Consider the following 23,532-nt stretch of genomic DNA (forward strand, 5'->3'; position numbering starts at 1 on the left):
CCGTGCAGACCTCGAGCACCAACTCCTCAACAGCCATGCTAGCCCAATGACGGCATGTACAAGCGACTAGCTAGCATGTACAGCATTCACAAATCAATGACTGAAATTAATACATATCACGGTGGGAGACCATTACAAAACACTGTCAGTGACCATATTAACACATTAGAAGTGTTTAAACATATAAACTCAGCAAAAAAAAGAAACGCCCCTTATTCAGGACCCTGTCTTTCAAAGATAATAAGTAAAAAGCCAAATAACTTCACAGATATTCATTGTAAAGGGTTTAAACACTGTTTCCCATGCTTGTTCAATGAACCATAAACAATTAATGAACATGCACCTGTGGAACGGTCGTTAAGACACTAACAGCTTACAGACGGTAGGCAATTAAGGTCACAGTTTTGAAAACTTAGTACACTAAAGATGCCTTTCTACTGACTCTGAAAAACACCAAAAGAAAAATGCCCAGGGTACCTGCTCATCTGCGTGAACGTGGCTTAGGCATGCTGCAAGGAGGCATGAGGACTGCAGATGTGGCCAGTGCAGTAAATTGCCATGTCCGTACTGTGAGACAACTAAGACAGCGCTACAGGGAGACAGGAAGGACAGCTGATCGTCCTCGCAGTGGCAGACCACGTGTAACAACACCTGCACAGGATCGGTACATCCAAACATCACACCTGCGGGACAGGTACAGGATGGCAACAACTGCCTGAGTTTCACCAGGAACGCACAATCCCTCCATCAGTGCTCAGACTGTCCGCAATAGGCTGAGAGAGGCTAGACTGAGGGCTTGTAGGCCTGTTGTAAGGCAGGTCCTCACCAGACATCACCGGCAATAACGTCGCCTACGGGCACAAACCCACCGTCGCTGGGCCAGACAGGACTAGCAGAAAGTGCTCTTCACTGACGAGTTGTGGTTTTGTCTCACCAGGGGTGAGGTCGGATTTGCGTTTATCGTCGAAGGAATGAGCGTTAAACCGAGGCCTGTACTCGGGAGCGGGATCGAGGTGGAGGGTCCGTCATGGTCTGGGGCGGTGTGTCACAGCATCATCGGACTGAGCTTGTTGTGATTGCAGGCAATCTCAACGCTGTGCGTTACAGGGAAGACATCCTCCTCACTCATGTTGTACCCTTCCTGCAGGCTCATCCTGACATGACCCTCCAGCATGAGTTTAGGATTATGATTTTCGTGGGAAGATTTTGCAGTAACTTACCTCTTCCACATGGGTACAGTAGACAGGGAAGAGGTAAGGGGGGACAGGATGTTTATGAGGGGGAATGCAGAAGGAGAAGGAAGTGTGCAACATTAAACAGGGCACTGACAACAACATGAATGTACACTGACATCAGGCATGGAACTATTCAGATTCTGGAACTATTCAGATTCTGGAACTATTCAGATTCTGGAACTATTCAGATTCTGGAACTATTCAGATTCTGGAACTATTCAGATTCTGGAACTATTCAGATTCTGGAACTATTCAGATTCTGGAACTATTCAGATTCTGGAACGTTCAATACATTTTATATTCAACAAACCAAAATATCTACTAATACGTTTTCTTTCTGATACCAAAATGGCTCTAATAAACCTGTTTGAATTCAGATGTGTCCATGTAGTCTACCTGATGGCATTGATGCAGAAAATCACCTTTTCAAAATCAAACACAGCGACCATGTTATTTTTGTGAGTTATAATGTTTTTATGTGAAAATGACAAATATGGATACATTCCGAACTCACTTCACTCGCGCTAATCGGTGTGTACGCAGAATAAGGTCCTAATAATGATCAAGACTACCTTAGACCGGGGCGACAGGTAGCCTAGGGGTTAGAGCGTTCGGCCAGTAACCGAAAGGTTTCTAAATTGAATCCCCGAGCTGACAAGTTAAACATCTCTCGTTCCCCCCCTGAACAAGGCAGTTAACCCACTGTTCCCCCGGTAGGCCGTCATTGTAAGTAAGAATTTGTTCTTAACTGACTTGCCTCGTTAAATAAAGGTTAAATAAATAAATAAATAGACTTCTGCACCACTCGGTAGGCCCCGAATACCAGGTGTTTTAATCGGCGGAGATTAGTTGATAAATGGCCTGGCTGGGCTGTGGGACAGTGGAGATTAGTTGATGAATGGCCTGGCTGGGCTGTGGGACAGTGGAGATTAGTTGATGAATGGCCTGGCTGGGCTGTGGGACAGTGGAGATTAGTTGATGAATGGCCTGGCTGGGCTGTGGGACAGTGGAGATTTGTTGATGAATTGCCTGTAAGGGCTGTGGGACATTGGAGATTAGTTGATATATTGCCTGTAAGGGCTGTGGGACAGTGGAGATTAATTGCCTGGCTGGGCTGTGGGACAGTGGAGATTAGTTGATGAATGGCCTGGCTGGGCTGTGGGACAGTGGAGATTTGTTGATGAATTGCCTGTAAGGGCTGTGGGACAGTGGAGATTAGTTGATATATTGCCTGTAAGGGCTGTGGGACAGTGGAGATTAGTTGATTAATTGCCTGGCTGGGCTGTGGGACAGTGGAGATTAGTTGATGAATGGCCTGGCTGGGCTGTGGGACAATGGAGATTAGTTGATACATTGCCTGGTTGGGCTGTGGGACAGTGGATGTGTAGGAATGATTTAAATGGAACTGCGAACACCCATTACCCGGGTAGTATTGTGAATAACTAACGGCTATTAAACAATCGGCATCCAGGATCCAAATGTAAATTTTTATAATGAGGGATCTAGTAATCAAATCAGATTTTATTTGTCACGTGCCAAAATATAACAGGAATACATCAAGGCCTTAAACAACAATGCCGTTTTAAGAAAATTAAGAGTTAAGTAACAAATCGATGAATAAAAATAACTAACAATTAAAGAGCAGCAGTAGACTGCTGTGGCAGAAACATTATGTACAAAATAAGTTACAAATAACGTGAAAAAACACACAATAGCACAATTGATTAAGAGCCTGTAAAACGGCAGCCATCTCCTCCTGTGCCACTATATTTTACATCAGGGTAATGGATTAAACCTCATAGGAAGAGCAGGAGATTTCATTCATGTCTCTCTGTTTAACTAAATACTCTGTCTTTGGCAGGAGAGAGACCAGACTCTCACTCTGACAGACGGAAGAAGAGTCCTTCAGGGGAACCAGACCCAGATGCGCCCAAACCAGTGAGACGACACCACTGCTCCCAGTGTAATTTGAGTTTTAAGTTTTTATGGAAGCTGAAACAGCATGAGAGGACGCACATAGGGGAGAAGCCACACCACTGCTCCCAGTGTGGAAAGAGTTTTACCCTGTTAGGGAACCTGAAAAAGCATAAAGGAATACACACAGGAGAAAAGCCTTTCCAATGTTCCCAGTGTGGAAAGAGATTTTCACGATCACAGGAACTAAAATCACATGAGATGAAACACACAGGGGATAGACCACACCACTGCTCCCATTGTGGAAAGAGTTTTACCCAGTTAGGGAGCCTGAACAAACATAAGAGAATACACACAGGAGAAAAGCCTTACCACTGCTCCCAGTGTGGAAAGAGTTTTATACAGTTAGGGAACCTGAACAACCATAATATAATACACACAGAAGAAAAGCCATTCCAATGTTTCTACTGTGGAAAGAGATTTTCAAGATCACAGGACCTAAAATCACATGAGATGATACACACAGGGGAGAAGCCACACCACTGCTCCCATTGTGCAAAGAGTTTTACCCAGTTAGGAAGCCTGAACAAACATAAGAAGAGAATACACTCTGGAGAGAAATCTTAACATACTTTCCCAGTCAGAGGACCTGCAATCACATGACAGAATAGAGAGGCTGTGTTCTGACTTATGTTTTTGAGGTTGTTTTTAAATGAAATGTTGATATGAAAAATACGATTTGGATATTTTAAAATTACAACTATAAAATAGATTTAGTAGAATGTGCATTTCTTGATTTTAACCTAGAAATGTTATGAATTTAAGTTGTTGTGTTTCATTGAGTTAATGTGTACACTAGTCTTCACGCTAAAGGTGTATGAACAATTTGATGACGTTGTTCTGATAACGGTGACAGTGTTTTTGACACTCGCTTCCTCATGAATGTTCCCATTAGTATTATTCCACCATGTCAGAGAAAACACAGGTGCTGCATTTGATTAATGGAACATATTGTTGTCTGAATATAAATGTAATGTGGAACGGCGCTAGTGGACATTCATTATATACATCTGTGTATTGTCATTATATACATCTGTGTATTGTGTATTGTCATTATATACATCTGTATATTGTCATTATATACATCTGTGTATTGTGTATTGTCATTATATACATCTGTATATTGTCATTATATACATCTGTGTATTGTCATTATATACATCTGTGTATTGTCATTATATACATCTGTGTATTGTGTATTGTTATTATATACATCTGTGTATTGTTATTATATACATCTGTGTATTGTCATTATATACATCTGTGTATTGTCATTATATACATCTGTGTATTGTCATTATATACATCTGTGTATTGTCATTATATACATCTGTGTATTGTCATTATATACATCTGTGTATTGTCATTATATACATCTGTGTATTGTGTATTGTCATGATATACATCTGTGTATTGTGTATTGTCATTATATACATCTGTGTATTGTGTATTGTCATTATATACATCTGTGTATTGTGTATTGTCATTATATACATCTGTGTACTGTCATTATATACATCTGTGTATTGTGTATTGTCATGATATACATCTGTGTATTGTCATGATATACATCTGTGTATTGTCATGATATACATCTGTGTATTGTCATGATATACATCTGTGTATTGTCATGATATACATCTGTGTATTGTCATGATATACATCTGTGTATTGTCATGATATACATCTGTGTATTGTCATGATATACATCTGTGTATTGTCATGATATACATCTGTGTATTGTCATGATATACATCTGTGTATTGTCATTATATACATTTGTGTATTGTGTATTGTCATTATATACATCTGTGTATTGTCATTATATACATCTGTGTATTGTGTATTGTTACAGACAGTGGGGAGAACAAGTATTTGATACACTGCCGATTTTGCAGGTTTTCCTATTTACATAAATGACCATTATATACCTATGTGCTTATTTTATATAATATAAATATAATGTGGACATTCATTATATACATTATAGACATTATAGACCTGGGTGCTTATTTCTTTTAAATGATATATGTTTGTTAGACTGAATGAACCAGAAATTGCCTCATGTGCAGCAGATGTGTAGTAGATGTTAAGTTTTGTTTTCAATTCTAACTCATTAAAAATGTTTCACTAATCAATCAACACACGCTTCTCTTTATACATCTCACTGCTTCTTGACACACTTAACCCGGAAGCCAGCCACACCAATGTGTCTTAGGAAACACCGTACACACAGCATCTAAAATCACATGAGAGGACACACACGTGGGAGAAACCATACCACTGCTTCCAATGGGGGTACCGGGACATAGGCAATGTGAGGAGGCTATATACAGGGGGTACTGGTACAGAGTCAATGTGGGGACTATATACAGGGGGTACCGGTACAGAGTCAATGTGGCGGCTATATACAGGGGGTACTGGTACAGAGTCAATGTGGAGACTATATGCAGGGGGAACTGGTACAGAGTCAATGTGGAGGCTATATACAGGGGGTACTGGTACAGAGTCAATGTGGAGACTATATGCAGGGGGTACCAGTACAGCGTCAATGTGGAGGCTATATACAGGGGGTACTGGTACAGAGTCAATGTGGAGGCTATATACAGGGGGTACCAGTACAGAGTCAATGTGGAGACTATATACAGGGGGTACCAGTACAGAGTCAATGTGGAGGCTATATACAGGGGGTACCAGTACAGAGACAATGTGGAGACTATTTACAGGGGTTACCAGTACAGAGTCAATGTGGAGGCTATATACAGGGGGAACCGGTACAGAGTCAATGTGGAGGCTATATGCAGGGGGTACCAGTACAGCGTCAATGTGGAGGCTATATACAGGGGGTACTGGTACAGAGTCAATGTGGAGGCTATATACAGGGGGTACCAGTACAGAGTCAATGTCGAGACTATATACAGGGGGTACCAGTACAGAGTCAATGTGGAGGCTATATACAGGGGGTACCAGAACAGAGACAATGTGGAGGCTATATACAGGGGGTACCAGTACAGAGTCAATGTGGAGGCTATATACAGGGGGTACCAGTACAGAGTCAATGTGGAGGCTATATACAGGGGGTACCAGTACAGAGTCAATGTGGAGGCTATATACAGGGGGTACTGGTACAGAGTCAATGTGGAGGCTATATACAGGGGGTACCAGTACAGAGTCAATGTGGAGACTATATACAGGGGGTACCAGTACAGAGTCAATGTGGAGGCTATATACAGGGGGTACCAGAACAGAGACAATGTGGAGGCTATATACAGGGGGTACCAGTACAGAGTCAATGTGGAGGCTATATACAGGGGGTACCAGTACAGAGTCAATGTGGAGGCTATATACAGGGGGTACCAGTACAGAGTCAATGTGGAGGCTATATACAGGGGGTACTGGTACAGAGTCAATGTGGAGGCTATATACAGGGGGTACTGGTACAGAGTCAATGTGGAGGCTATATACAGGGGGTAATGTGCGGCGGCACCGGTTAGTCGAGGTAATTGAGGTAATATGTAGGTAGAGTTGTTAAAGTGACTATGCATCGATGATAGCAGAAAGTAGCAGCGATGTAAAAGGGGGGCAATGCAAATAGTCTGGGTATCCATTTGATTAGATATTCAGGAGTCTTATGGCTTGGGGGTAGAAGCTGTTTAGAAGCCTCTAAGACCTAGACTTGGTGCTCCGGTACTGTTTGCCGTGTGGAAGCAGAGAGAACAGTCTATGATTAGGGTGACTCTTTGAAAATGTTTAGAGCCTTCCCCTAACACCGCCCGGTATAGAGGTCCTGGATGGCAGGAAGCTTGGCCCAAGTTATGTACTGTGCTGTACGCACTACCCTGTGTAGTGCCTTGCGGTTGGAGGCCGAGCAGTTGCCATACCAGGCAGTGATGCAACCCGTCAGGATGCTCTCGATGGTACAGCTGTAGAACCTTTTTGAGGATCTGAGGACCCATGCCAAATCTTTTCAGTCTCTTGAGGGGGAATAGGTTTTGTCGTGCCCTCTTCACAACTGTCTTGGTGTGCTTGGACCATGTTAGTTTGTTGGTGATGTGGACGCCAAGGAACTTGAAGCTCTCAACCTGCTCCACTAAAGCCCCGTCGATGAGAATGGGGACGTTTTCAGTCCTCTTTTTCCTGTAGTCCACAATCATCTCCTTTGTCTTGATCACGTTGAGGGAGAGGTTGTTGTCCTTGCACCACACGGTCAGGTCTCTGACCCCCTCCCTATAGGCTGTCTCGTCATTGTCGATGATCAGGCCTACCACTGTTGTGTCATCTGCAAACTTAATGATGGTGTTGGAGTCGTGCCTGGCCGTGCAGTCATGAGTGAACAGGTAGTACAGGAGGGGACTGAGCATGCACCCCTGATGGGCCCCCATGTTGAGGATCAGCGTGGAGGATGTGTTGTTACCTACCCTTCCCACCTGGGGGTGGCCCGTCAGGAAGTCCAGGATCCAGTTGCAGAGGGAGGTGTTTAGTCCCAGGGTCCTGAGCTTATTGATGAGCTTTGAGGGCACTATGGTTTTGAATGAGTAGTCAATGAATAGCATTCTCACATAGTTGTTCCTTTTGTTCAGGTATGAAAGGTCAATGTGGAGTGCAATAGAGATTGCATCATCTATGGATCTGCTGGGGAGGTATGCAAATTGGAGTGGGTCTAGGGTTTCTTGGATAATGGTGTTGATGTCAGCCAAGACCATACTTTCAAAGCATTTCATGGCAGCAGACATGAGTGATACGGGTCAGTAGTCATTTAGGCAGGTTACCTTAATGTTCTTGGATACAGGGACTATGGTGGTCTGCTTGAAACATGTTGGTATTACAGACTCAGTCAGGGACTGGTTGAAAATGTCAGTGAAGACACTTGCCAGTTGGTCAGTGCATGCTTAGTGTACATGTCCTGGTAACCCGTCTAGCCCTGCGGCCTTGTGAATGTTGACCTGTTTAACTTCTTGGGATAGGGGGCGGTATTTTGACGTTCGGATGAAAAGCGTGCCCAAAGTAAACTGCCTGCTACTCAGGCCCAGAAGCTTGGATATGCACATAATTGGTAGATTTGGAAAGAAAACACTCTAAAGTTTCTAAAACTGTTACAATAATGTCTGTGAGTATAACAGAACTGATATGGCAGGCAAAAACCAGAGGACAAATCCTCTCCCCCAAAAAATGTCATCCTACCACTGATTTCAATGGCTGGCTCTTTTATAATAGGGTGAAATCGTGCTCGATTGCAGTTCCTAGGGCTTCCACTAGATGTCAACAGTCTTTAGAAAGAGTTTCAGGCTGTTTTTTTGAAAAATTTGCCAGAACTTTTTGTTTTTCTAGGTGGCTCCCATTTTGGCTGTTTCCAAGCGCGTGCATAAGAGTGCATTCTCTGGTATTTTTCTCGGGTAAAGACAACGATTCTCCGTCTTAAATGTTATCGTTTATTTGCGTATCAGGGTACCTAAGGTTTGATTATAAACGTTGATTGACTTGTTTGGATAAGTTTATTGGTAACGTTTGGGATCCCTTTTGTATGCATTTTGAAGGAAGGAAACCAAGTGGATTATTAACTGAAGCGTGCCAGCTAAACTGAGTTTTTATGGATATAAAGAAGGAGCTTATCGAACAAAAGGACCATTTGTAATGTAACTGGGACCTTTTGTGCCAACAGAAGAGTTGTACTTTTACACCGTGTAGGAGCAGTTTGGACCAGCTCAGTACTGTTACACCGTGTAGGAGCAGTTTGGACCTACTCAGTATTGTTACACCGTGTAGGAGCAGTTTGGACCTACTCAGTACTGTTACACCGTGTAGGAACAGTTTGTACCTACTCAGTACTGTTACACCGTGTAGGAGCAGTTTGGACCTACTCAGTACTGTTGCACCGTGTAGGAGCAGTTTGGACCTACTCAGTACTGTTACACCGTGTAGGGGCAGTTTGGACCTACTCAGTACTGTTACACCGTGTAGGAGCAGTTTGGACCTACTCAGTACTTTTACACCGTGTAGGAGCAGATGTCTACTACAGTGACTATTAACCAATGAGGTGGGTCTTTCCACATTCTACCAACCCAACAGATGTTTCTACTACAGGGAATATTAACCAATGAGGTGGGTCTTTCCACATTCTACCAACCCAACAGATGTTTCTACTACAGGGAATATTAACCAATGAGGTGGGTCTTTCCACATTCTACCAACCCAACAGATGTTTCTACTGCAGTGACTATTAACCAATGAGGTGGGTGGACTGGGGTGGGTCTTTCCACATTATACCAACCCAACAGATGTTTCTACAGTGAGTATGAACCAAAATGGAAATGTCCCTTGACTGTGTTACCCTCCTCAGCCAGCAGATGGCAATGTGCTTGTTTCAGGCAATGCTGCTGGTGTGACGTATAATCTAATGGACGGGACGCTTCTCCAACAACAACAGCGAGTCATTCACCTCCGTATCTCTCTAGCCAACATAGCCGAAAACATTCAAGCTCTTTGAACCGTTTCGTTGTATATTAGACACTGTGTTATAAACACACGCGTCGTATCTACTAGCTAGTTACACCATTTAACTGAATATTTACGTTGTTGTTAGTCAGCTAGCTAGCTAGCTGGCAGGGTAAATTAGCAGTAGTGCTAGTCTAGTCACTAATGCTAACTAGCTAACATCCCGACCATGAGCTCATTAAACAACTCCCCCACTTCCAAAGAGGGGATCTGCTGGACGGAGACAGATACTCTGGGGCTGAACATTGTCGTGAAAGAGGAGAAGGAAGAAGAGGATGTGACAGTGAAACAAGAAACAGAGGTTGAGGCTGTTACCGTGAAAGAAGAAGAGAAAGAAGTTACATTGACAGAAGACGAAGACGCGTTCAGAGTGAAAGAGGAGAAGGATGTTACAGTAAAAGAAGAGGATGTAGAGAAAGAGGTGACTGTCACAGTGAAAGAAGAGGAAGACGTTTTTGGAATGAAGGAAGTGGGGGAGATTACTGTCACATTGGAAGAAGAGGAGGAGACAGGAGATCTGATTAACAGCAGTGAGTAATATCTTTAAAACAGGGAAACAAACTCTGCAGTTGTTGAACCGATGTGTGATTTTAAAGGGGCATTCTACTGAAGTTCTACACTTAAATAGTTCTGTAATGTAGGAATTGTTAAAACTACAAAGTGGGGTGCGGCCAACAAAACGTTTATGGATCAAATGCTTCCCGTTATATTTTTCACAACATTTGTAAACATCTGAATATCTCTTCTTGTAGTTCTTTGCTCAGTGTCTATGCTTGACGTCACATTAAAGCAAAAATCAACTCATGTCTGACTTCAAATGATGAAGAGGACAGAATCAAGACCAGGAAGGATATTTTTGATCAGAATGAAATGTATACAATATTAATTACCACAGCTTATTTAAAATCAGATGGAGTTAGTTTTGTGCCAACAGAAATACGTGGTTAAATGTGTGTCCAAAAAAAATAAAAATATTTCCTGATCTTTTATATCTGCTAGATATAGGACAGACTTCAAAACAGTATTCCTTATTAATCAACAAACATTAGCTAAGTCCTATAATATCCACACCAAAACATAACTAAGCTCTATAATATCCAAACCATAGCTAAGCCCTATAATATCCACACCATAGCTAAGCCCTATAATATCCAAACCATAGCTAAGCCCTATAATATCCACACCAAACCATAGCTAAGCCCTATAATATCCAAACCATAGCTAAGCCTTATAATATCCAAACCATAGGCCTATAATATCCACACCATAGCTAAGCCCTGTAATATCCACACCAAACCATAGCTAAGCCCTATAATATCCACACCAAACCATAGCTAAGCCCTATAATATCTAAACCATAGCTAAGCCCTATAATATCTAAACCATAGCTAAGCCCTATAATATCAAAACCATAGCTAAGCCCTATAATATCCACACCAAACCATAGCTAAGCCCTATAATATCCACACCATAGCTAAGCCCTATAATATCCAAACCAATACTAAGCCCTATAATATCCACACCAAACCATAGCTAAGCCCTATATTATCCACACCAAACCATAGCTAAGCCCTATAATATCAACACCAAACCATAGCTCAGCCCTATATTATCCACACCAAACCATAGCTAAGCCCTATAATATCCACACCATACCATAGCTAAGCCCTATAATATCCACACCAAACCATAGCTAAGCCCTATAATATCCACACCATAGCTAAGCCCTATAATATCCACACCATAGCTAAGCCCTATAATATCCACACCATAGCTAAGCCCTATAATATCCACACCATAGCTAAGCCCTATAATATCCACACCATAGCTAAGCCCTATAATATCCACACCATAGCTAAGCCCTATAATATCCATACCATAGCTAAGCCCTATAATATCCACACCATAGCTAAGCCCTATAATATCCACACCATAGCTAAGCCCTATAATATCCACACCATAGCTAAGCCCTATAATATCCACACCATAGCTAAGCCCTATAATATCCACACCATAGCTAAGCCCTATAATATCCGCACCATAGCTAAGCCCTATAATATCCGCACCATAGCTAAGCCCTATAATATCCGCACCATAGCTAAGCCCTATAATATCCACACCATAGCTAAGCCCTATAATATCCACACCATAGCTAAGCCCTATAATATCCACACCATAGCTAAGCCCTATAATATCCACACCATAGCTAAGCCCTATAATATCCACACCATAGCTAAGCCCAATATTGTCCACACCAAACCATAGCTAAGCCGTATAATATCCACACCATACCATAGCTAAGCCCTATAATATCCACACCATAGCTAAGCCCTATAATATCCACACCATAGCTAAGCCCTATAATATCCACACCAAACCATAGCTAAGCCCTATAATATCCACACCATAGCTAAGCCCTATAATATCCACACCATAGCTAAGCCCTATAATATCCAAACCATAGCTAAGCCCAATAATATCCAAACCATAGCTAAGCCCTATAATATCCACACCAAACCATAGCTAAGCCCTATATTATCCACACCAAACCATAGCTAAGCCCCATAATAGCCACACCATAGCTAAGCCCAATAATATCCAAATCATGGCTAAGCCCTATATTATCCACACCAAACCATAGCTAAGCCCTATAATATCCACACCATAGCTAAGCCCTATAATATCCACACCATAGCTAAGCCCTATAATATCCACACCATAGCTAAGCCCTATAATATCCACACCATACCTAAGCCCTATAATATCCACACCATAGCTAAGCCCTATAATATCCACACCATAGCTAAGCCCTATAATATCCACACCATAGCTAAGCCCTATAATATCCACACCATAGCTAAGCCCTATAATATCCACACCATAGCTAAGCCCTATAATATCCACACCATAGCTAAGCCCTATAATATCCAAACCATAACTAAGCCCTATAATATCCACACCAAACCATAGCTAAGTCCTATAATATCCACACCAAACCATAGCTAAACCCTATAATATCCAAACCATAGCTAAGCCCTATAATATCCACACCAAACTATAGCTAAGCCCTATAATATCCACACCAAACCATAGCTAAGCCCTATAATATCCACACCATACCATAGCTAAGCCCTATAATATCCACACCAAACCATAGCTAAGCCTTATAATATCCAAACCATAGCTAAGCCCTATAATATCCAAACCATAGCTAAGCCCTATAATATCCACACCAAACCATAGCTAAGCCCTATAATATCCAAACCATAGCTAAGCCCTATAATATCCACACCATAGCTAAGCCCTATAATATCCACACCATAGCTAAGCCCTATAATATCCAAACCATAGCTAAGCCCTATAATATCCACACCAAACCATAGCTAAGCCCTATAATATCCACACCATAGCTAAGCCCTATAATATCCAAACCATAGCTAAGCCGTATAATATCCAAACCATAGCTAAGCCCTATAATATCCACACCAAACCATAGCTAAGCCCTATGATATCCAAACCATAGCTAAGCCCTATAATATCCACACCATAGCTAAGCTCTATAATATCCACACCAAACCATAGCTAAGCCCTATAATATCCACACCAAACCATAGCTAAGCCCTATAATATCCACACCATAGCTAAGCCCTATAATATCCAAACCATAGCTAAGCCGTATAATATCCAAACCATAGCTAAGCCCTATAATATCCACACCAAACCATAGCTAAGCCCTATAATATCCACACCATAGCTAAGCTCTATAATATCCACACCAAACCATAGCTAAGCCCTATAATATCCACACCAAACCATAGCTAAGCCCTATAATATCCACACCAAACCATAGCTAAGCCCTATAATATCCACACCAAACCATAGCTAAGCCCTATAATATCCACACCAAACCATAGCTAAGCCCTATAATATCCACACCAAACCATAGCTAAGCCCTATAATATCCACACCATAGTTAAGCCCTATAATATCCACACCAAACCATAGCTAAGCCCTATAATATCCACACCATAGCTAAGCCCTATAATATCCACACCATAGTTAAGCCCTATAATATCCACACCAAACCATAGCTAAGCCCTATAATATCCAAACCATAGCTAAGCCCTATAATATCCACACCAAATCATATCTAAGTCCTATAATATCCACACCAAACCATAGCTAAGCCCTATAATATCCACACCATAGCTAAGCCCTATAATATCCACACCATAGCTAAGCCCTATAATATCCAAACCATAGCTAAGCCCTATAATATCCACAACATAGCTAAGCCCTATAATATCCACACCAAACCATAACTAAGCCCTATAATATCCACACCAAACCATAGCTAAGCCCTATAATATCCAAACCATAGCTAAGCCCTATAATATCCAAACCATAGCTAAGCCCTATAATATCCAAACCATAGCTAAGCCCTATAATATCCAAACCATAGCTAAGCCCTATAATATCCACAACATAGCTAAGCCCTATAATATCCAAACCATAGCTAAGCCCTATAATATCCAAACCAAATCATATCTAAGCCCTATAATATCCACACCAAACCATAGCTAAGCCCTATAATATCCAAACCATAGCTAAGCCCTATAATATCCACACCATTTTCTAAACTTTATTAGGGTAATCAAGTCATTGTTTATGGGGAAAATATGAACAGGTTACTATATTGCAGCATTAAATTAAGTTTAGCATCTGTCATATGTACCATTCTAGCCCCATCTTAACCACATATGTACCATTCTAGCCCCATCTTCACCCCTTACGTACCATTCTAGCCCCACCTTCACCCCTTTACGTACCATTCTAGCCCCATCTTAACCCCTTATGTACCGTTCTAACCCCACCTTCACCCCTTATCTACCATTCTAGCCCCATCTTAACCACGTATGTACCATTCTAACCCCATCTTAACCCCTTATCTACCATTCTAACCCCATCTTAACCACATATGTACCGTTCTAACCCCATCTTAACCCCTTATTTACCGTTCTAACCCCATCTTAACCCCTTATTTACCGTTCTAGCCCCATCTTAACCCCTTATGTACCATTCTAGCCCCATCTTAACCCCTTATGTACCATTCTAGCCCCATCTTAACCCCTTATGTACCATTCTAGCCCCATCTTAACCACATATGTACCGTTCTAACCCCATCTGAAACCCTTAAGTACCATTCTAGCCCCATCTTAACCCCTTATGTACCGTTCTAGCCCCATCTTAACCACATATGTACCATTCTAGCCCCATCTTAACCACATATGTACCATTCTAGCCCTATCTTCACCCCTTACGTACCATTCTAGCCCCATCTTAACCACATGTACCATTCTAGCCCTATCTTCAGCCCTTACGTACCATTCTAGCCCCATCTTAACCACATGTACCATTCTAGCCCCATTTTCACCCCTTATGTACCATTCTTGCCCCACCCCTTATGTACCATTCTAGCCCCACCCCTTATGTACCATTCTAGCCCCACCCCTTATGTACCATTCTAGCCCCACCCCTTATGTACCATTCTAGCCCGACCCCTTATGTACCATTCTAACCCCTTATGTACCGTTCTAACCCCATCTTAACATTTACATTTACATTTAAGTCATTTAGCAGACGCTCTTATCCAGAGCGACTTACAAATTGGTGCATTCACCTTATGACATCCAGTGGAACAGCCACTTTACAACAGTGCATCTAAATCTTTTAAGGGGGGGGGGGGTCAGAAGGATTACTTTATCCTATCCTAGGTATTCCTTAAAGAGGTGGGGTTTCAGGTGTCTCCGGAAGGTGGTGATTGACTCCGCTGTCCTGGCGTCGTGAGGGAGTTTGTTCCACCATTGGGGGGCCAGAGCAGCGAACAGTTTTGACTGGGCTGAGCGGGAACTGTACTTCCTCAGTGGTAGGGAGGCGAGCAGGCCAGAGGTGGATGAACGCAGTGCCCTTGTTTGGGTGTAGGGCCTGATCAGAGCCTGGAGGTACTGAGGTGCCGTTCCCCTCACAGCTCCGTAGGCAAGCACCATGGTCTTGTAGCGGATGCGAGCTTCAACTGGAAGCCAGTGGAGAGAGCGGAGGAGCGGGGTGACGTGAGAGAACTTGGGAAGGTTGAACACCAGACGGGCTGCGGCGTTCTGGATGAGTTGTAGGGGTTTAATGGCACAGGCAGGGAGCCCAGCCAACAGCGAGTTGCAGTAATCCAGACGGGAGATGACAAGTGCCTGGATTAGGACCTGCGCCGCTTCCTGTGTGAGGCAGGGTCGTACTCTGCGGATGTTGTAGAGCATGAACCTACAGGAACGGGCCACCGTCTTGATGTTAGTTGAGAACGACAGGGTGTTGTCCAGGATCACGCCAAGGTTCTTAGCGCTCTGGGAGGAGGACACAATGGAGTTGTCAACCGTGATGGCGAGATCATGGAACGGGCAGTCCTTCCCCGGGAGGAAGAGCAGCTCCGTCTTGCCGAGGTTCAGCTTGAGGTGGTGATCCGTCATCCACACTGATATGTCTGCCAGACATGCAGAGATGCGATTCGCCACCTGGTCATCAGAAGGGGGAAAGGAGAAGATTAATTGTGTGTCGTCTGCATAGCAATGATAGGAGAGACCATGTGAGGTTATGACAGAGCCAAGTGACTTGGTGTATAGCGAGAATAGGAGAGGGCCTAGAACAGAGCCCTGGGGGACACCAGTGGTGAGAGCACATGGTGAGGAGACAGATTCTCGCCACGCCACCTGGTAGGAGCGACCTGTCAGGAAGGACGCAATCCAAGCGTGGGCCGCGCCGGAGATGCTCAACTCGGAGAGGGTGGAGAGGAGGATCTGATGGTTCACAGTTTCGAAGGCAGCCGATAGGTCGAGAAGGATGAGCGCAGAGGAGAGAGAGTTAGCTTTAGCAGTGCGGAGCGCCTCCGTGATACAGAGAAGAGCAGTCTCAGTTGAATGACTAGTCTTGAAACCTGACTGATTTGGATCAAGAAGGTCATTCTGAGAGAGATAGCAGGAGAGCTGGCCAAGGACGGCACGTTCAAGAGTTTTGGAGAGAAAAGAAAGAAGGGATACTGGTCTGTAGTTGTTGACATCGGAGGGATCGAGTGTAGGTTTTTTCAGAAGGGGTGCAACTCTCGCTCTCTTGAAGACGGAAGGGACGTAGCCAGCGGTCAGGGATGAGTTGATGAGCGAGGTGAGGTAAGGGAGAAGGTCTCCGGAAATGGTCTGGAGAAGAGAGAAGGGGATAGGGTCAAGCGGGCAGGTTGTTGGGCGGCCGGCCGTCACAAGACGCAAGATTTCATCTGGAGAGAGAGGGGAGAAAGAGGTCAGAGCACAGGGTAGGGCAGTGTGAGCAGAACCAGCGGTATCGTTTGACTTAGCAAACGAGGATCGGATGTCGTCGACCTTCTTTTCAAAATGGTTGACGAAGTCATCTGCAGAGAGGGAGGAGGGGGGGGGGGGGGGGAGGAGGATTCAGGAGGGAGGAGAAGGTGGCAAAGAGCTTCCTAGGGTTAGAGGCAGATGCTTGGAATTTAGAGTGGTAGAAAGTGGCTTTAGCAGCAGAGACAGAAGAGGAAAATGTAGAGAGGAGGGAGTGAAAGGATGCCAGGTCCGCAGGGAGGCGAGTTTTCCTCCATTTCCGCTCGGCTGCCCGGAGCCCTGTTCTGTGAGCTCGCAATGAGTCGTCGAGCCACGGAGCGGGAGGGGAGGACCGAGCCGGCCTGGAGGATAGGGGACATAGAGAGTCAAAGGATGCAGAAAGGGAGGAGAGGAGGGTTGAGGGGGCAGAATCAGGAGATAGGTTGGAGAAGGTTTGAGCAGAGGGGAGAGATGATAGGATGGAAGAGGAGAGAGTAGCGGGGGAGAGAGAGCGAAGGTTGGGACGGCGCGATACCATCCGAGTAGGGGCAGTGTGGGAAGTGTTGGATGAGAGCGAGAGGGAAAAGGATACAAGGTAGTGGTCGGAGACTTGGAGGGGAGTTGCAATGTGGTTAGTGGAAGAACAGCATCTAGTAAAGATGAGGTCAAGCGTATTGCCTGCCTTGTGAGTAGGGGGGGAAGGTGAGAGGGTGAGGTCAAAAGAGGAGAGGAGTGGAAAGAAGGAGGCAGAGAGGAATGAGTCAAAGGTAGACGTGGGGAGGTTAAAGTCGCCCAGAACTGTGAGAGGTGAGCCGTCCTCAGGAAAGGAGCTTATCAAGGCATCAAGCTCATTGATGAACTCTCCGAGGGAACCTGGAGGGCGATAAATGATAAGGATGTTAAGCTTGAAAGGGCTGGTAACTGCGTTCATCCACCTCTGGCCTGCTCGCCTCCCTACCACTGAGGAAGTACTGTGACAGCATGGAATTCAAAGGAGGCGATAGACAGATGGGTCAGGGGAGAAAGAGAGAATGACCACTTGGGAGAGATGAGGATCCCGGTGCCACCACCCCGCTGACCAGAAGCTCTCGGGGTGTGCGAGAACACGTGGGCAGACGAAGAGAGAGCAGTAGGAGTAGCAGTGTTATCTGTGGTGATCCATGTTTCCGTCAGTGCCAAGAAGTCGAGGGACTGGAGGGAGGCATAGGCTGAGATGAACTCTGCCTTGTTGGCCGCAGATCGGCAGTTCCAGAGGCTACCGGAGACCTGGAACTCCACGTGGGTCGTGCGCGCTGGGACCACCAGATTAGGGTGGCCGCGGCCACGCGGTGTGAAGCGTTTGTATGGTCGGTGCAGAGAGGAGAGAACAGGGATAGACAGACACATAGTTGACAGGCTACAGAAGAGGCTACGCTAATGCAAAGGAGATTGGAATGACAAGTGGACTACACGTCTCGAATGTTCAGAAAGTTAAGCTTACGTAGCAAGAATCTTATTGACTAAAATGATTAAAATGATACAGTACTGCTGAAGTAGGCTGAAGTAGGCTAGCTGGCAGTGGCTGCGTTGTTGACTTTGTAGGCTAGCTGGCAGCGGCTGCGTTGTTGACTTTGTAGGCTAGCTGGCAGTGGCTGCGTTGTTGACTTTGTAGGCTAGCTGGCAGTGGCTGCGTTGTTGACTTTGTAGGCTAGCTGGCAGTGGCTGCGTTGTTGACACTACACTAATCAAGTCGTTCCGTTGAGTGTAATAGTTTCTACAGTGCTGCTACAGTGCTGCTATTCGGTGGCTAGCTGGCTAGCTAGCAGTGTTGATTACGTTACGTTGCGTTAAAAGAACGACAATAGCTGGCTAGCTAACCTAGAAAATCGCTCTAGACTACACAATTATCTTTGATACAAAGACGGCTATGTAGCTAGCTATGTAGCTAGCTACGATCAAACAAATCAAACCGTTGTACTGTAATGAAATGAAATGAAAATGTGATACTACCTGTGGAGCGAAGTGGAATGTGACCGGGTTGTCGAGTGCGGAAGTTCTATTCGGTAGACGTTGGCTAGCTGTTGGCTAGCTAGCAGTGTTTCCTACGTTAAGGACGACAAATAGCTGGCTAGCTAACCTCGGTAAATTAAGATAATCACTCTAAAACTACACACTCTGAACTACCCAATTATCTTGGATACGAAGACAGCAAAGACAACTATGTAGCTAGCTAACTATGTAGCTAGCTAACACTACACTAATCAAGTCGTTCCGTTGAGTGTAATAGTTTCTACAGTGCTGCTATTCGGTAGACGGTGGACGTTTGCTAGCTGGCTAGCTGGCTAGCTGGCTAGCTGCTGGGCAGATAGCAGTGTAGACTACGTTAGGACGACGAAATACGATAATTACGCAATTATCTTTGATACAAAGACGGCTATGTAGCTAGCTAAGAAGAAATTCCTAAGATTAGACAAATCAAACCGTTGTACTATAATGAAATGTAATGAAATGTATTGAAAATGTAATGAAAAGTTATACTACCTGCGGAGCGAAGTGCGAATGCGACTGCTCGCTCCAAACCACACCCCCCGTTCTAACCCCATCTTAGCCCCTTATGTACCATTCTAGCCCCATCTTAGCCCCTTATGTACCGTTCTAACCCCATCTTAACCCCTTATGTACCGTTCTAACCCCATCTTAACCCCTTATGTACCGTTCTAACCCCATCTTAGCCCCTTATCTAACATTCTAACCCCATCTTAACTCAACCCCTTATGTACCATTCTAACCCCATCTTAACCCCTTATGTACCGTTCTAACCCCATCTTAGCCCCTTATCTAACATTCTAACCCCATCTTAACTTAACCCCTTATGTACCGTTCTAACCCCATCTTAACTTAACCCCTTATGTACCGTTCTAACCCCATCTTAACCCCTTATGTACCGTTCTAACCCCATCTTAACCCCTTATGTACCGTTCTAACCCCATCTTAGACCATTATCTAACATTCTAACCCCATCTTAACTTAACCCCTTATGTACCATTCTAGTAGCAAACTAACAATTGGCCACTAGATTATACAAGATGCTTTTTTCCAGTAGAGATTAGCTGATGAATTTCCTGGCTGTGGAACAGTGGATGTGTAGGGATAATTCAAAAGGAACTGTTATTAACCAATCGGCATCCAGCATCCAAATGCAAAGTTGAATAATGAGTGATCTAGTAATCAAATCAGATTTTATTTTTCACATGCGCCGAATACAACAGGAATACAACATTGCCCCAACAATGCAGTTTTAAGGAAAATAAGTGTTAAGTAGCAAATAGATAAATAAAAACAAATAATTAAAGAGCAGTAGTAGACTGTGGCAGAAACATTAAGTTACAAATAATGCGGGGAAAAAACACACAATAGCACAATTGGTTGAGAGCCTCCTCCTGTGCCACTATATATTACATCAGGGTAATGGATTAAACCTCATAGGAAGAGCAGGAGGTTTCATTCAGGTCTCTCTGTTTAACTAAATACTCTGTCTTTGGCAGGAGAGAGACCAGACTCTCACTCTGACAGATGGAAGAAGAGTCCTTCAGACGAACCAGACCCAGAGACGCCCAAATCAGTGAGACGACACCACTGCTCCCAGTGTAATTTGAGTTTTAAGTGGTTATGGAAGCTGAAACAGCACGATAGGACACACATAGGGGAGAAGCCACACCACTGCTCCCAGTGTGGAAAGAGTTTTACCCTGTTAGGGAACCTGAAAAAGCATAAAGGAATACACACAGGAGAAAAGCCTTTCCAATGTTCCCAGTGTGGGAAAAGATTTTCACGATCACAGGAACTAAAATCACATGAGATGACACACACGGGGAGAAACCACACCACTGCTCCCATTGTGGGAAAAGTTTTACCCAGCTGGGGAGCCTGAACAAACATAAGAGAATACACTCAGGAGAAAAGCCTTACCAATGCTCCCAGTGTGGAAAGAGTTTTACCCAGTTAGGGAACCTGAACAACCATAATATAATTCACACAGAAGAAAAGCCGTTCCAATGTTCCCACTGTGGAAAGAGATTTTCACGATCACAGGACTTAAAATCACATGAAAGGACACACACTGGGGAGAAACCACACCACTGCTCCCATTGTGGAAAGCGTTTTACCCAGTTAGGAAGCCTGAACAAACATAAGAAGAGAATACACTCTGGAGAGAAATCTTAACATACTTTCCAGGACAGAGGACCTGCAATCGCATGACAGACTAGAGAGGCTGTGTTCTGACTTATGTTTTTGAGGTTGTTATTAAATTAAATGTTGATATGAAAAATATGATTTGGATATTTTAAAATTACAATTATAAAATAGATTTAGTAGAATGTGCATTTCTTGATTTTAACCTAGAAATGTTATGAATTTAGTAAAAAGCATTTCATTAAAGCCACATATCTTTTAATATAAATCTGAATATCAATCAAATGTGGAACGCCACTAGTGGACGTTCATTATATACATCTGTGTATTGTTACATGTAGGAGCAGTATAGACCTAGTCTGTTCATTATATACATCTGTGTATTGTTACACCATATAGGAGCAGTATAGACCTAGTCTGTTCATTATATACATCTACATGATGTATTGTTACACCATGTAGGAGCAGTATAGACCTAGTCTGTTCATTATATACATCTGTGTATTGTTACACCATGTAGGAGCAGTATAGACCTAGTCTGTTCATTATATACATCTGTGTATTGTTACACCGTGTAGGAGCAGTATAGACCTAGTCTGTTCATTATATACATCTGTGTATTGTTACACCATGTAGGAGCAGTATAGACCTAGTCTGTTCATTATACACATCTGTGTATTGTTACACCGTGTAGGAGCAGTATAGACCTAGTCTGTTCATTATATACATCTGTGTATTGTTACACCATGTAGGAGCAGTATAGACCTAGTCTGTTCATTATATACATCTGTGTATTGTAAATACAGATGTGTAGTAGATTGTTTTCAATTCTCACTCATAAAAATGTTTCACTAATCAAGCAACACATGCTTCTCTTTATACATCTCAATATAATTTTGTTATCTTTCTAGTAAAAAATATTTTTATACTTTTGGTCTGAAAACAAAAATACATATATATTTTTTTACCCCTTATTCTCCCCAATTTAGTGATTTGCAATTGGTAGTTACAGTCTTGACCCATCGCTGCAACTCCCGTACGGACTCGGGAGAGGGCGAAGGTCGAGAGCCGCGCGTCCTCTGAAACACGACCCTGCCAAGCCGCACTGCTTCTTGACACACTGTTCGCTTAACCCGGAAGCCAGCAGCACCCAATGTGTCTTAGGAAACACTGTACAACTGGCGACCGTGTCAACGTGCACCCGGCCCGCCACAGGAGCTGCTAGACCGGCACTCACAAGTGGCTGAATTAGTCATTGCCGTCATTGCGTCACACACAACCTGTATCATAGACACAGAAAACATTGGAGACTGTACAGTTCAGTTCCTGGGCAACACATTGTGTAAAAATAACAAATACTTACAAATAACTGAGGTGAGCTTGATGCTAAAACAGGCAATTTGCAGTTGTCACATCCATTTTGTGGACTTATAAATGAATGGTCTGAACCCATTGATTCATGAGTTTAGTTGTACCTGTTATAACAGAAAATATAAGCTTGTTTTACTCTTATGTTTAGAAACAAAGAAAATGTAAACAAACACTGTGTAGCCTCAAAACACTGTTAATAAAACTATAAATGTGATATCATGGATGGTCAGTTATTGCATTCATATCTTTGTCTATGAATTTGAAAGTGGTTCCATTTCTCCAGGGGCATCCCTAAGCTTTTCGCCCAAACAGTGGTGGGGAACTAGTTTCCCCTTTTAAGGAACTATTCCATTGGTTCCATTATCCAACAGTTGAGAAGAATATATCCAGCTCAAGTATTTATAAGTATTTGACATGAACAATACAGTATCGTTCAAAGGTTTGGGGTCACTTAGAAATGTCCTTGTTTTTGAAAGACAAGCACATTGTTTGTCCATTAAAATAACATCAAATTGATCAGAAATACAGTGTAGACATTGTTAATGTTGTAAATGACTGGAAACGGCTGATTTTTAATGCAATATCTACATTGGCGTTACAGAGGCCCATTATCAGCAACCATCACTCCTGTGTTCCAATGGCTCGTTGTGTTAGCTAATCCAAGTTTATCATTTTAAAAAGGCTAATTGATCCTTATAAAACCCCTTTGCAATAATGTTAGCACAGCTGAAAGCTGTTGTTCCGATTAAAGAAGCAAAAAACCTGGCCTTCTTTAGACTAGTTGAGTTTCTGGATCATCAGCATTTGTGGGTTCGATTACAGGCTCAAAATAGTCAGAAACTCATCAGTCTATTCTTGTTCTGAGAAATGAAGGCTATTCCATGTGAGAAATTGCTAAGAAACTGAAGATCTTGTAC

At 43.3% G+C, this 23,532-nt stretch overlaps 1 protein-coding gene and 1 pseudogene across 2 annotated transcripts in view; both read left to right on the top strand.

Moving 5' to 3' along the window:
* LOC129839178 (zinc finger protein 883-like) overlaps nucleotides 1–5,351 on the top strand; it is a 43,500-nt gene extending 38,149 nt beyond the window's left edge. For both annotated transcript variants that reach the window (XM_055906477.1, XM_055906476.1), the window contains exon 2: nucleotides 3,097–5,351. In XM_055906477.1, coding sequence (XP_055762452.1) covers nucleotides 3,097–3,776 — 680 coding nt within the window. In that variant the 3' untranslated portion in view covers nucleotides 3,777–5,351. The remainder of the gene's footprint in view (nucleotides 1–3,096) is intronic.
* Nucleotides 5,352–9,616: 4,265 nt separating this feature from the next.
* Nucleotides 9,617–22,829, top strand: LOC129839179 (zinc finger protein 135-like; annotated as a pseudogene).
* The last annotated feature ends 703 nt before the right edge of the window (nucleotides 22,830–23,532 follow it).

Source organism: Salvelinus fontinalis, chromosome 40, assembly GCF_029448725.1.
Source record: "Salvelinus fontinalis isolate EN_2023a chromosome 40, ASM2944872v1, whole genome shotgun sequence".
Lineage (NCBI taxonomy): Eukaryota > Metazoa > Chordata > Actinopteri > Salmoniformes > Salmonidae > Salvelinus > Salvelinus fontinalis.